Source organism: Mytilus galloprovincialis, chromosome 7, assembly GCF_965363235.1.
Source record: "Mytilus galloprovincialis chromosome 7, xbMytGall1.hap1.1, whole genome shotgun sequence".
NCBI classification, from domain to species: Eukaryota; Metazoa; Mollusca; class Bivalvia; order Mytilida; family Mytilidae; genus Mytilus; species Mytilus galloprovincialis.
The window spans coordinates 26665075-26678970 of NC_134844.1; the positions used below are offsets into that span (position 1 = coordinate 26665075).

Sequence of the window (13896 nt, forward strand, 5' to 3'; positions counted from 1 at the left end):
TTTTTTTTGTGTAATTAACATATAAAACTGACACTGAGTCCATTACTCTTTTTAATTGCCCGTTATAACATTCAAATCATTATAGAATTTATAGTAAGTCTGTTTTAAAAATTATTGATACCAGCTGACTGTGCAAAGACTGATTTACTTTCAGTTTACAGCAAAAAACGTCTTTTCAGTGTCCCTGTACTATTCAATGAATTATTATTTTTTTCTGGCTTATATTTCTTATTGTATATTTATAAAAAACTAAAACACATATAAATTCTACTATGAATAGCACATTCTTATTTTGGCAAGGTTCTGACTATCGTCACTACTTCACTTTCATTAAAAACAAAACTGTTTTGTGGATAAGTTCATATATCTGATGTGGTATTTTACAGATATCCTATTTATTCCTTTAGTGTGTTTAGATGTTATACTGTTTTCTTTTTATCAAAGTATCCTATTTTGGCAACTATTATAGTTCTTGTTATTTGGATCTTCATTCGGACTATGACATATATGCAATAATTTTTTTCAGTCATACAATAGCTTCTCGAATTTTCTTTTTCTTATGGGTTATATACTGCTCTAGCAATGAATAGTTCCGAAATATGTGCTCTATGAATCGCCCACATGAGCTGAAACATGAATAAATAAGATTGTAAGATACAAACATATTCCCTTACAAGAGATATCAAATTATGACAATGAAAACTTTAAACATTTTTACAATCGACAATACTGTTGGGTTGCTGTCTCATGGATATATAGTGGACGTTTCTTTTCACACATGTGTACAAACAAACTAATGTGGCTACACGTATGCACTAAAAAGATAGATTCCAAGTGTAAATCTTTTATAATCTTAAGAATTTGTCATTTTTGTTTTCTTTTAAAAGACATTGTAAAATAGATTTAAAACAAAACAATACCTGACTTTCTTATGCATGTATAAAAACGTAAAGTCACAAAAATGCTCTGAGGAAAATTCATATGGCAAAAGTAAAATGAAGACAAATACTGAAAATTCTTCAAATATAGAAAGGACGCTCGCGCCAATAGATAGCAACAGTTTCATGCAAATTGGTAAAAAGGTTTTTGAGTAATTGTCAGACATGTTGACAACAAACAGACGGATAGACGGACGGACAGACACATGGATTACGATATATCATAATATTTTGTGTAAACGGGCGTATATAAAGTATTGTATATACATGTAAAAATTAATATCTATCTTGTCAACATTACATTCAAATAGTTGTATTAATATATATCTTGTCAACATTACATTCAAGACATTAGTGTATATAAAATTATGAACATACATAATCGTTCATGTATCTGTGACTGTTGCTGGAATAATTCGTTTTGGAATTCTAAGTCTGGTGCAATTTTCATAACTGAACGCCTCAAAGAAAATAAATATGGAATCATAAACTGTAAAAAGGATAAAGCATAGTCTGTTATCATACAGTTATTACATACAGATATTGATTCATTTCTTGATATTTACCTTATACTTTACGAATACATGCTATATGTGTCTGTTAAGTTTTCTGCAGGACTCCTCTCTAGCAAAGAACTACAAATTCAAAATAAAAAGATAAAGCTTAATTCCTTCTTCACTTCACAAATATAAACTCTCTGTGTAAACTCTACAGAGTAATATCAAACAGAAGACATTCGTGCAGAAGCAGATAGAATGTGAATAAACTCATCATAGATACCAGGATTAAAATTTTATATTTACGCCAGCCACGCGTTTCGTCTACATAAGACTCATCAGTGACGCTCGAACCCCAAAAATGTTAAAAGGCCAAAAAAGTACGAAGTTTCCTCGGAGTTCAGTATTTTTGTGTTTTTACTTTTTGAAGAGCATTGAATTTCTCAAAACTTTTCTCATTAAATTGCAAAATTGACATCAATACAAAAATGGTGTGTTTTTATGACAATCAAAGAGCTTAATTTAAGAAGGTGTAGTTGTAAGTGTCTGGGAAGACTGCATCCAAGCAGTCATCTTCTTTTCATTTTTGTTGAGAACGATTTTAAGGGGAATAATTAAAATAATAAGATGTGGTATGAGTGCCAATGAGACAACTCAGTTACTCTTTTATAATACAGAACAAAAGAGAGAGGAACAAGGAAAATAACAAGATACAGTCAAACCTGATTAAACCGGACCCTGAATAAACCGGTTTCCTGTCCATTCCGGCCGAAAATGAAAGTCCCATATTTTTCCATTCAAAATCTTTGTTAAAATACCCTTTGTAAACCGGACCCTGTGTATTCCGAATTCCGGTCTAATTATGAAGTTCCAATAATCTTTATTACATTAATTATTACCTGTCAAAACCGGTTTGTCTAATTAATTTCAATGATCGATATGCAATCAAAACATATTTGTTTATACAATATGGCTTTTCGTGATAATCAATTAGTCAGGTGTCAAACTGTGAACCTACAATCGTACAGTAGTGATTTTATTAAAACATTATAAACGTGTCAATTAAACGAAAAGACACACAGAATATATCTCGGATTGAACTTACGCATTAACTTGGATAAACAAATTAAAATCGCGGAGTAAGAAATTCACATCGTGATTTCGAAATCCTGGGTTCCCTGTTGTGAACCCCTAAACAAATGACCTTGATAATGAAAAACATTCGGATGACAACAATCAATGGATATTGTACACTGTACGACAACGTTTCGAAAGTGATGAAATTACGTTTAAAAATATTCTGGCTTTTTAATCGGCCATTCCAACATTTCAAATAATGATCATGGGAGTAAATCGAAACTCTCGTCTTACAATCAAAAAAACGCGAGCATTATGATGCAAATGCAAACAATGAAAAACGGAGTGAAAGTATTTTAATTTAAATCAGATATAATTTACAATCAGAGAGAACTTTTACATGCAAAATGTCGGACGTCACAAGTCATTAACTTCCGGTCAAAACGGAAACCTGAATAAACCGGCTCACTGTCCAAACCGGCCCTTTTTCATAGTCCCGTAGCCGGCCGGTTTATACAGGTTTTACTGTACAACTATAACCAATGTGTCAAATTCAGACATAAATGTTCATGACAATTAAAAAGAATGACACGACGTGTTTGTTTACACAAGCGAGTACTAACTTCTCATATAATTAGTTTGAGCTCATGTTTTTGACAAGTTTGATGCGTTTCCATCAGTTTTAGTTTGAAACCCGGATTTGTTTTTTTTTCAATCGATTTATGTATTACCACCTGTGGTATACTACTGTTGCCTTTATTTGTAACTTGTCTTAAGTTAAAATTGGAAACATCGTTAATAACCGTCAAATATTAAACAGACAATTCTGTATTTTCATATATTAGCTATTATATAGTTATCAAAGGTACCAATATTATAATTAAGTACGCCAATTGAATAGTATTAGCTATTCAACACACAAAATAATACCCGTTTTGAAAGAAGATAGACTAAATAAAACCAAGCATTGACATCGCATCAGATTATTCTTAGAACAAAGAAGTATTATTATTCAACCTTTACACAAAGCTTTGATTCCTTGATCTGCGTTGGCTTTAAATTTCGACTTTTAATGTTTCTTGTAAGTTTTGGATATTCAAAAATGTTATCAAAATGGGAACTAACTTCGATATGTATCTGAATATCTGATAAAGACATATATTTACAAAAAAAAAAACGAAAAAAAAACGTTACTTGATTAATATGGTGTTACGTAAACAAACCTTTCGCAGTATTTAATATTATTCTTACAGTACCGTCCGGCAGATGTCCCAGAAAAAGGTCAAGTTTGAAGCATTTCAAGAAGGTGATTTTGCTGGTAGGATTGATGACGAATCACTGAATTACGAATCACCAAGTGGTATCATAGGAGTGTTAACGACAAACCAATCGGTTTGTGTCACTCCTTTATTTGCCTTTCTGCATAAAGATTAAGCTAATTTTAGAGTGGCTTATTTTGTGATTTAAATGACTGCATTTTCTATCATTTGAAAGCACATTATTCAGATATTGAATTGAGTTTTGACAAATTTTGTACATAAATACATCATTGAAAACAGAATTGAAATTTTGTATTTGCTCGAGACTCGCGCTTCGTCTAAAACAACTCATCAGTGACGCTCCAAGCAACAAAAGTATAAAAAAAGCAAAATAAAGCACAAAGCTGAAGAGCATTGAGGACCAACAATTCTTGACATTTTCCCCAAATACAGCGCTAGCTTGCTAACAGTGAGCTATTCCTGAGGTGGAAAAGCCTTATTATTTGAAACTCAAAGTTGAGTAACAATTTGGTTTTTAATTATGTCTTTTTATGACCGTATCAATGATAATTTAAGTCAACATACCCTCGGGGATCAAAAACTCAACCAGCAGCAGTGGCATCGACCCAGTGGTTGTGAATAAACTCATCATAGATACCAAAATTGAATAAAAAATTTGCGCCTAACGCGCGTTTCGTCTACAAAAGTCTCATTAGTGACGCTCATATCATGATAAATGATTCACGATAGGAAGTAATACATATCATATGACATCTTAAAGGCGACCTTTTCTTTTTGAAACAACTATGAATGTCGAAACTTTAATATCTGGATTACCGAAAATTAACTAAACCTAACTTGTATTTCTTGCATATTCATTATATCAAAGAAATACAATCTTTTAACGCGTTCGAAACAACAGCACTATTGTGTACGAAAGAAGTTGCCTGAATGCCAATGTTTTATATTTCTTGCAACAATGTAACAGTCAAAGAATTAGAAGTATGCATTAAAAATTCTCCAGGAATTATTACAGTAACCACATTTGTCAGTTGCATCTTGATTACATTTCAAAACAAGTAATGTCAGTTCAAGTTTAATTATAAACTCAATCCTTTCTTATATTTAATAGTTTCATATTACATGGAAAAGTGGCGTTACAGAAAGTTTAATTCAGGATTATGCAATTGGAATATCTTCAAGTATGGATAGTATGAGTTCTGATATAAACATTTTCCAGTCTACAGAAAATCACACAAATTTCAGAATTGGAAATGGTTGCTTTGAGGAAAATGAAAACTTTTACATTTTGATAAAAACTACAAGCCAGTCGGGTGTTGTTGGACATCAGGTTGGATATCTTTATTTTAATTTGTAGACCTATATATCGTTAACCGCTATACTCATGGTATATCGGCTTTTAGGGCAAACCAATCAAACATAAAAATTGGATGTTCTGCGTTACGTCCACCTTATTTATACAACCAGGTAAACTCGATGTGTTATAGCGAAGCCTCTATTCAAATAATTACGGTTATCTCCATTACAATGCAAAATTATCTAATTAGTTCATTTCAGTACTGTTTTTGGTGTAACAGTTTATAATTTTTGGATGTAACGCGTCTTCTGATTGACTGACGTTTTTTGGTTGATCAGCTCATAGACATAATTTTGTCTCGTGTCCGTGACGTCATCAACGTTTTTTCATGGTTTACTCCGTTTTAAAATGGAATTTAAAACTAAATGATATGACATGACTGTAATATTTTTTCTGTCTATTCGAAATAGCATAACAAATATATTTCTTCACAGTCATTCCTTAAATAACAGAAAATTCTGCTAAAAGATATTTTAGTCCTGGGCTGTTAAATAATGTGACGTTATATGTATGTCTCGGGGTCAAATGTCAACACCGGGTATTTACCGGATTATTGCACGTCTCATTATGTAATAAAATAGATATATAGTACAGTTGTAAGTGAAATCTGCGTGTTTTTTGTTATTTGTTATTGAAAGAAAAACATGCAATACTTTCCACAAATTAATATTTTGACTTCTTTTAGATACATACAGGTAGGTACAGGATTAACGTTTGTTATCATCCTATCGGAAACATTGATACACGATGGTTGCACTATTATTATGGTTGCATTACGACAGATATTCAACTTTTCATTCAATTTCGATGTTACTATAAATTCAAATTATTTACTATAAGGTGACACACTACTTCCATACTGTGAATCGATGAAAACATGACAAATTGACAATCATGATTGTTGCGCGCCATTTTGTAACTGAATGCACATTAAGTTTGAATGATGTCACATCACTATATAAAGCTATTTTAGACGAATGTTTCACACTTCACTCTCAATACAATACACATGCTCATAAAAACGAAATTTCGGGTTTTAAATATAGAGAAAAGTGGGGGAGGCTAAAATAGTAACGTGTGTATAGGTGTATAGGTGTAAAGTGATTTCTAGGTTGACCAAATAGTCTTTGTTGCTCAATCGAAATTGGAAGCTCGTGGCAGCAGTTCAATTGTTTGCATTTAACCATGGGTTGGGCATTTTTATTCATATGTTACCCCTCACTATCGCTCAAGATAACATAATAAAATTCATTGAAAGCGAACTTGAAATATCACTTTTTAGTCTAGTTTTACCCAACGTTTTTACCACATAGATCAACGAGAATTATATTATGTTTATATCGGTTTTTATTTTATTTTTTGTTTATCTGTATGTATCTCTCTGTGAATAATAACTTGATATATCTTTTCATGCGCTTTTTAAACTATTTTTTAAATAACGTTTTAGAGCATAGGACCATTTATTGTTGACCAAACACCACCTTTGTTTCAAGATATTGTCATCAAAGTTTACAATATAAACGGTTATTTACTTTCTTCCTGGTCAAACAACACTGTATTTGATGAGGAAGATCCATTTCCGTTGCACTATGAATATGCTGTTGGTAAATATATTTTTTTTCTAATTTATGAACAAGATACAAACTAAATGTGTGTACAAAGTGCAAAGTGAAATATATCTTAAAGTTAAAGGATGACGAAGGAATTATTTGACATCTTAGATCACAAAACCGTAAATATTTGAAGTATTTTTTATGAAGCGCGGAAGCGCTAGAGTGCTGTTAACCAATCAAAATAACGTATCATAATGAAACATTTATGAAATGTAATTATTCTATAATACAAAATATCTAAAGCAAATAAGGTAGGACCAAAATCCAAAATATTTATATGGCGATCAGTTGTGTTCACATTTGAATGACTGTCTTTCAATGTTGAAAGGGCTTGTCGTATTTGGCACACTTTTTAAGAGTTTCTTGATACAAATGCTTAATCCGTTTTTGGTCTCCAATCTGTATTGATTTGAGCGCCTTTAATGTGATCTATGAAGGTTTCAATATTATTATGTAAGCGTCAAACAGTAAATTTATGTACTATAGTCGCCGTCATGTAAAATTGGCACAGTGTTTTGGGGTTGAAATTTTTTGAACTACCAACCGCATTCATTCGAGATGGCTCCTTAAAAAATTGGTATTCTAGTTCAATGAACATAAACGTCACACTAAACTCAAAAACATATACATGAAGGAAACTAAGAAAACATATACGGCTAACAAAAGCCAGAGGCTCCTGATTTCGGACAGGCGCAAAAATGCTACGTGGATTAACATTTATTTAATGCCAAACCGTCTCCTATACATCTAGCCAATGAAGAATGCAAGACATGCTTCTGATAGAAAAAACTACACGTAAGCAAACTGACAATGATACATAAATTAACAAGGAACGTCTAGCAGTTACTGATGTATTAGCTCCGGACGACTTCAGTTAAACTGATTGAAAGATTACGTCTTCATCATATGAAAATGAAGCACAATCCTTTCCGTATCATACCACCATAAAATATATGAGAAGAACATTACGCGTATCATGACAACAGCTGGTTAATAAATATGTTTATTTCTGATGCAAAACCCCGATGAGTAAATTAATATATATTCCAACAGATGTATTTATTTGTATCTTCTAACTTTTTCTCCAAAGAAAAATATTTATTTTGCAGGTCAAACTTCGTCTCTGCAAGATGTTCAAAGTTTTACAGGTATCAACGTGATTGGGCCATGTTCTGCGTCCCAACCTCCAACATGTTCAGCTATTCTGATATCAGATCTGCAATTTCCTTTACACGCCTATCATGAGTATTTTATAACATTGAGAGTTACCAACGTTGCAGGATTTTCATCAACAAAAACATCAGAACCCTTCAAATACGTACAACTTCCAACTAAAGGTTTGATTTTTGATGTGCCACCGGAAGTTTTAGAGGACAATGAAACTAAGGTATATAGTTACATGCACACAAAAGAAGAACAAATGTATATTGATTCACTGTTCAAAGGCTTATATAAATACAATCAACCTTAATCATTATCTAGAAGATATGCTTAATATCTTGGTATTTTTTGTTGATGATGAAACAAATATCCATGATGATTTCATCTTTTAAATCATTAACTTTATATTATTCTTTGTCAGAACTTCCATCAAACGAAATGTATTTTCCAAACCAAACCTGCTTATGCAGAAGTATGAACAATCGATACTACGAACATTCAAAGGTAACCACGAATAACAGTTTGATTGATACACTGTGGCTCAACTAACTAGCAACGTGTGTTCGTGGTTTAAAATCTTAAGATACATGAAAAGTTGTTTGATATATAAATGTACTGATTACGTCTTATTAATTTAAATGACAAAGTTTTATTAGTGCAGAGCCGGATTAAAAAAAAACAATTTAGAAACTATTATTTTGCCATAAGTAGAAATTAAGCATGTGCATTACACATAAAATCTCTTCAAAAAAATCATGTGCTGATGTCTGAAAAAGTAAATTTAAAATTCTATGATATTTCTGAAAAATTTGTTTGTTTTCTCTTATTTTTGAGTGTGAATTCACATTACTATAAGACGTGTCACGGTACTTACATGTATCTATCCCAAATTCATGTATTTGGTTTTGATGTTATATTTGTTATTCTCATAGGATTTTGTCTAATGCTTAATCCGTTTCTGTGTGTGTTACATTTTAATGTTGTGTCGTTGTTCTCCTCTTATATTTAATGCGTTTCCCTCAGTTTTAGTTTGTTACCCCGATTTTGTTTTTTGTCCATGGATTTATGAGTTTTGAACAGCGGTATACTACTGTTGCCTTTATGTATGTTTGTGACCAAAAAAAATCAATCGTTTACATTCAATTCTATTGCTATCAAACTTCGATCTGATGAGAATTCCCATTCATCACAGAGTATACCCAAGTCAATTGACCTTAAGATGATAATGCAATTAATTATTTTATAAAACAAACTCTCTCTGACAATCAATTTTTCCCTTTAAAACGGATGCGTTACATGTACAAAAAAAGATATGCAACGGAAACATTCAAAAATATTTCAACAATAATATATTTTCATCAGCAGCTCCTGGATGAGTATAGTCCTAGTGAGAGCAATTCCAAGTTCTTTTGTACAATAAGGATTACAGTAACATACCCTCTGCCCCTTCGTATGGTGTTAACATATCTCAATTGATACTTTATTCTCGTGCATGTTCATACTATACGGACTTCATATACAGGAGTGTGCTCCTAACGTAGAAACTGCTACAACAAAGTTAGGAGGAGAACAGATTATAAATGACACTCCGTAAATTTTACGGACACCATCACGAATTGTTGATCCATACGATGTATCTTTGTCCAAACTAACTATGGACATTTTTACCAAGTGTTAGATTGTGGTTTGTCATTACGTCGTCTCATCTTTTTATTACCGAACGTGACTTATTCCCGAATGTGACTATTTTTCTGAGTGTGAATTCGTATTGCTTTAAGACGTGTCACGGTACTTTTCCATCCCAAATTCATTTGTTGGGTTTTGATGTTGTGTTTGTTGTTGTCATCGGATTTTGTCAAATGTCTTAACGTTTGTAGTTGTATTCGTGTGTTGTGTTGGGGATAACTAATCATCCAGTTCATTTGGTAGATTTTATTCTGGATCAACGAAATTTACACGATATATTTGGTTTGCAGTTTGATCAGGAAAAACACCGACAAAGCTAGATAATACAATTTATTATCTAATTACTACTACAATTAGATATTAATTAGTATTATAATTTTCACTGTTATAATATAAGTTAGATAAGTCATACAAATCTAATTTTGAATTTCATCCAAATTCTTTCTTAATTTTCGGAACACGTTTTAGAAATTTAAATGTGACGTCACTTTGGGCGTTGCAATGGCTTTGGCTAACAAGTCTGTGATGTTGTAGTGTATTCGTTATTATTCTGTAGCTAGACACCCCTTACTTCAGATTTATCATGTATATCTATTATATAGTCGTTTTATAAAATTTACTGTTTGCAAAACTATGTATTATTCTTGATAATAATGATGTTTTTGTCCCAGGCTGATAACCCTGGCCGTATTGGTCACAACTTTTTGAAACTTTTGGTCTTCGGCGATCTTCAACTTTGTACTTGTTTTGGCTTTCAAACTTTTTTCATCTGAGCATAGTTCTGTGTGGACGTAACCCATGTTTGGTGTATAATTTTTATTTTAACCTGGTACTTTTTGTTTCTCTGTCCTTTATTTTCTCCAATTTATTTATTATAGCCCTGTCGTGTAATGTTGTCATTTTAATGTTATAACTAACATTGCAATTAAAGCGGGAGGTTTGGCATGCTACAAAACCAGGTTCAATCCACCATTTGTTTCATAAAATGCCCTGTACCAAGTCAGGAAATGGCCATTGTTACATTATAGTTCGTTTCTGTGTGTGTTTTATTTTGGTGTTGTGTTTCTGTTGTGTCGTAGTTCTCTTATATTTGATACGTTTCCCTCGGTTGTGCTTTGTAACTCGGATTTGTGTTTTCTCTATCGATTTATGAATTTCGAACAGCGGTATACTACTGTTGCCTTTATTTAAATAATACATTTTACATACTAGATCTTAGTTTCCAACACAACATTATCCCTAAATGATTTTAGTTGATTTATTTTAGGCTTTTGAGTTTAATTTCATTCCTTCGGTTTTTATAATTGATGTTCTGCTTTGATGGCTTTTACTCTAAATCGTTCCAAATTAGATTTAGTTCTGAAACCTGGGTTTTTCATAGCACAAATCGTTATCATATTTATATGCAAGTACATAATTGTGATTCAAAGAGTTGTGCTATTTAAAATGAACAGATTATCATTTTTTTAACACAAAATGTCTAAATGATTAATCGTATTTAAAACTAAATTTACTATATTACAGGAGATAATAGATGTGGATTTTACTTGTAACAAAAAAAATCTCGGTGTTTTATGGTCCGGTTTTGAGCACCCTCGTTTTAATGTTATATTTCATGTATGTATTGGATCCAAAAAAGAACAATGTGACATCAACACAGGTGTTACAAGAAACTCATCATACAGTTTCCATGTTTTCAAAGACCTTGAGTTAAAAGCGTTACAGGTACCAACATTATTTGCCACTGGTCAATTCAATATCTCTTTTTTGCTGTTAAATATCGAAGCAATAACTATTATATAACAAAATGCTTGAAAAGTCGACATGGAGAAAGATATTTGGGCATTGACAAGATATCATACTGCTTAGTTCAATATTTAACTTTGAACGGAATAGTGTAATTGCATATATGTCCGAGTAACAAACGATGAATCGCCTCGAGATTGTCAATTAATACATTGTAACTGTTCACTATTTGTCATCTTAAAATAATGTTTTTACCATCAATGTTCTGCTGACAATACCAAACGCAAAAAGGACAATTGTACATCTTTTAATTCGTTGTATTGAGACAGAAATGTATATTTACAAGTAAATCAGATGTGGTATACAATTCTTTTGTAATCATGTGGTAATACATATGTATATTCTGTTTTTTATACCTGTTAGAATGCACAATTAGAATATATGAATATTTTATTTCATAATTGAAAATATGACGAAAGAGGCAGCCTATTACTTTTTATGATTATAAGGAAGTATAGTTCAATAATTTTGAAGATTGTACATATTTCAGTAAAAGATAAACTAATGTGTGTTTGGCTGGTTTTTTTTTCAGAAATATTTCATCACGTTGAAGGCAGAAACAGCAGCGAATACAGTTTCAGCGTCAACTGATGGTGTTACTTTTTTGGATACAACACAACTTTTGTCAGGAACAGCTGTGTTTGATGGAGCAAAGTGTGAAGGTCTGTTTGACAAACAATTCATGATTACTAATTTCTTAGTGTTAATTTGGGAACTCCCAAATGATGTGCATAAAAACTGTAAAGCCAAAAAAGTGTATAACAAGACACCAATATAACAAAAAAGGAACTATTAAAAATATAAGTATCTATGAGTATATGCATCATATCAAACTATTCTGATTTAACTATAACAATCTTTGAATTTATTGATTCAGATGATGCACTCACAGAAATGATTATATTATAAGAACGTCTAAACATGTGACAGCTTTACGACATATCCATCCATTGTTGTAACAGTGATGGCGATATACGACTATTAAGACATATCATATTCACTATAATTCCATATATCAGCACAACAAAGTCAAATCTGCAAATTTGTGGCAGATATGTTTATTCTTCCCTTGCCAGGATACGAGCTCTTGCTATTGGGATATCTAGACAACACTGCCTGCATTTTGTCCTGCGCGTTAGACCACTCGGTCACCTATACTGACCTAAAAATTTAACTATGTATATATAGATAAACTAGTTAATCAGTATGTCCTAATTTGACTTAGTTTGGAAACTAAACCGTTAAATACATAATGTTTACACCTTTTTTCCCAGTATCAATAACAGCGAATAATGGATATTTTTTTTCAGGTGTTCAAGGTTCATTTACATATGGTCAACAGTTTGTAAGTTTAGTAACATTTAACAAGAAAAAAGTAAAATTCTAAAAAAAAAATAAACTCCGAGGAAATTCAAAACGGATCAAATGGCTATTTTTTAAAGCCGCAAATATTCCAAGTGATCCACTCAACATCAATTTTTATTAGTGTTGTCAAATACAACAGTTTTACCTAACCGGTTAATCGGATAATCGTTCGACCGATAAACCGGTTAACAGGTTGTTTAAGTTGATGTTTGAATTCCTTATCTATAGTACCCTACAAATGTAAGTTTTAATAATACGATGAATTGTAGTTTGTCCTTTGACATTATAAGGTTTGTCTGTGAGGATTCCTGGCGAACTTTGATTTTTAATAATCCATTACACCGTATCTACTATGGCGCTTGTAATAACTTCAGTTTGAAAAGAAATCTTCTTGATCGCGTCGAATTTAAAATGTCTGAAACCGATGATTCTTTCATTTTCTTATATTGGTGTCTCCTAAAATAATGTGGAGTTTTTTAATTTGAGATGCTTCAGCCTCATATTCGTTCCACCAAGGATGCATTGATTACATTAAAGTTGATTTGCATTTCACAATTTTTTAGTTTAAAGTATGTCAAAGCCTTGCCCGATGGAGGTTGCACATTCATATGTATTAGATAAAAAATACAATAAATTAATGACGTAAATCGTAAAATTTAATAAGATTACTGATTTAAAGTAACTGTTTATAAAATTAAACATGTATACAAATTATGTTTACTAAAGATCTTGCCCAAGCTTATAGACACGTTGTCTAAGTTTTAATTTTATGGGATTTTTTTTTATTAACAATAGCAATTAATATACTGGACAATTGATCTGCCAAATTAATTACCACGACGATATGTTTTATATAGAACAAAAGTATTTCATGAATTCAATACACATTTATATCAAATCTATCAAAATTTTTTAAAAAGTCCGGTTAACCGGTTTGCGGTTTTGGTATTCGATATTCGGTCCTTCAGACGGTAAACCGGTTAACCGTTGACAACACTATTATTTAAGAAAAGTTACTTCTTATTTTTAAACATTTTTTTTCTTAAAAAATAGGCTTAACTCATTAGAATGGCATAAAGTACAAATATTTACAAGTAACATAAAGACGAATGATAG

At 31.7% G+C, this 13896-nt stretch overlaps 1 protein-coding gene across 1 annotated transcript; it reads left to right on the top strand.

Annotated features, from left to right (window-relative positions):
• Nucleotides 1-7523: 7523 nt before the first annotated feature.
• Nucleotides 7524-12193, top strand: LOC143084167 (uncharacterized). The gene is made up of 4 exons (XM_076260574.1): nt 7524-7557; nt 7872-8149; nt 11134-11334; nt 11948-12193. Exons 1-4 carry the CDS (start codon nt 7524-7526, stop codon nt 12191-12193), a joined length of 759 nt encoding a protein of 252 aa, XP_076116689.1.
• The last annotated feature ends 1703 nt before the right edge of the window (nt 12194-13896 follow it).

What these genes read in the sequence shown, in the direction of transcription:
- LOC143084167 (XM_076260574.1), top strand. Translation starts at nt 7,524, where the DNA reads ATGCAAGACATGCTTCTGATAGAAAAAACTACAC. An exon ending in TCTGATAGAAAAAACTACAC is followed by an intron (nt 7,558 to 7,871) that starts GTAAGCAAACTG and finishes TTTATTTTGCAG; the next exon opens with GTCAAACTTCGTCTCTGCAA. An exon ending in TTGAGTTAAAAGCGTTACAG is followed by an intron (nt 11,335 to 11,947) that starts GTACCAACATTA and finishes TTTTTTTTTCAG; the next exon opens with AAATATTTCATCACGTTGAA.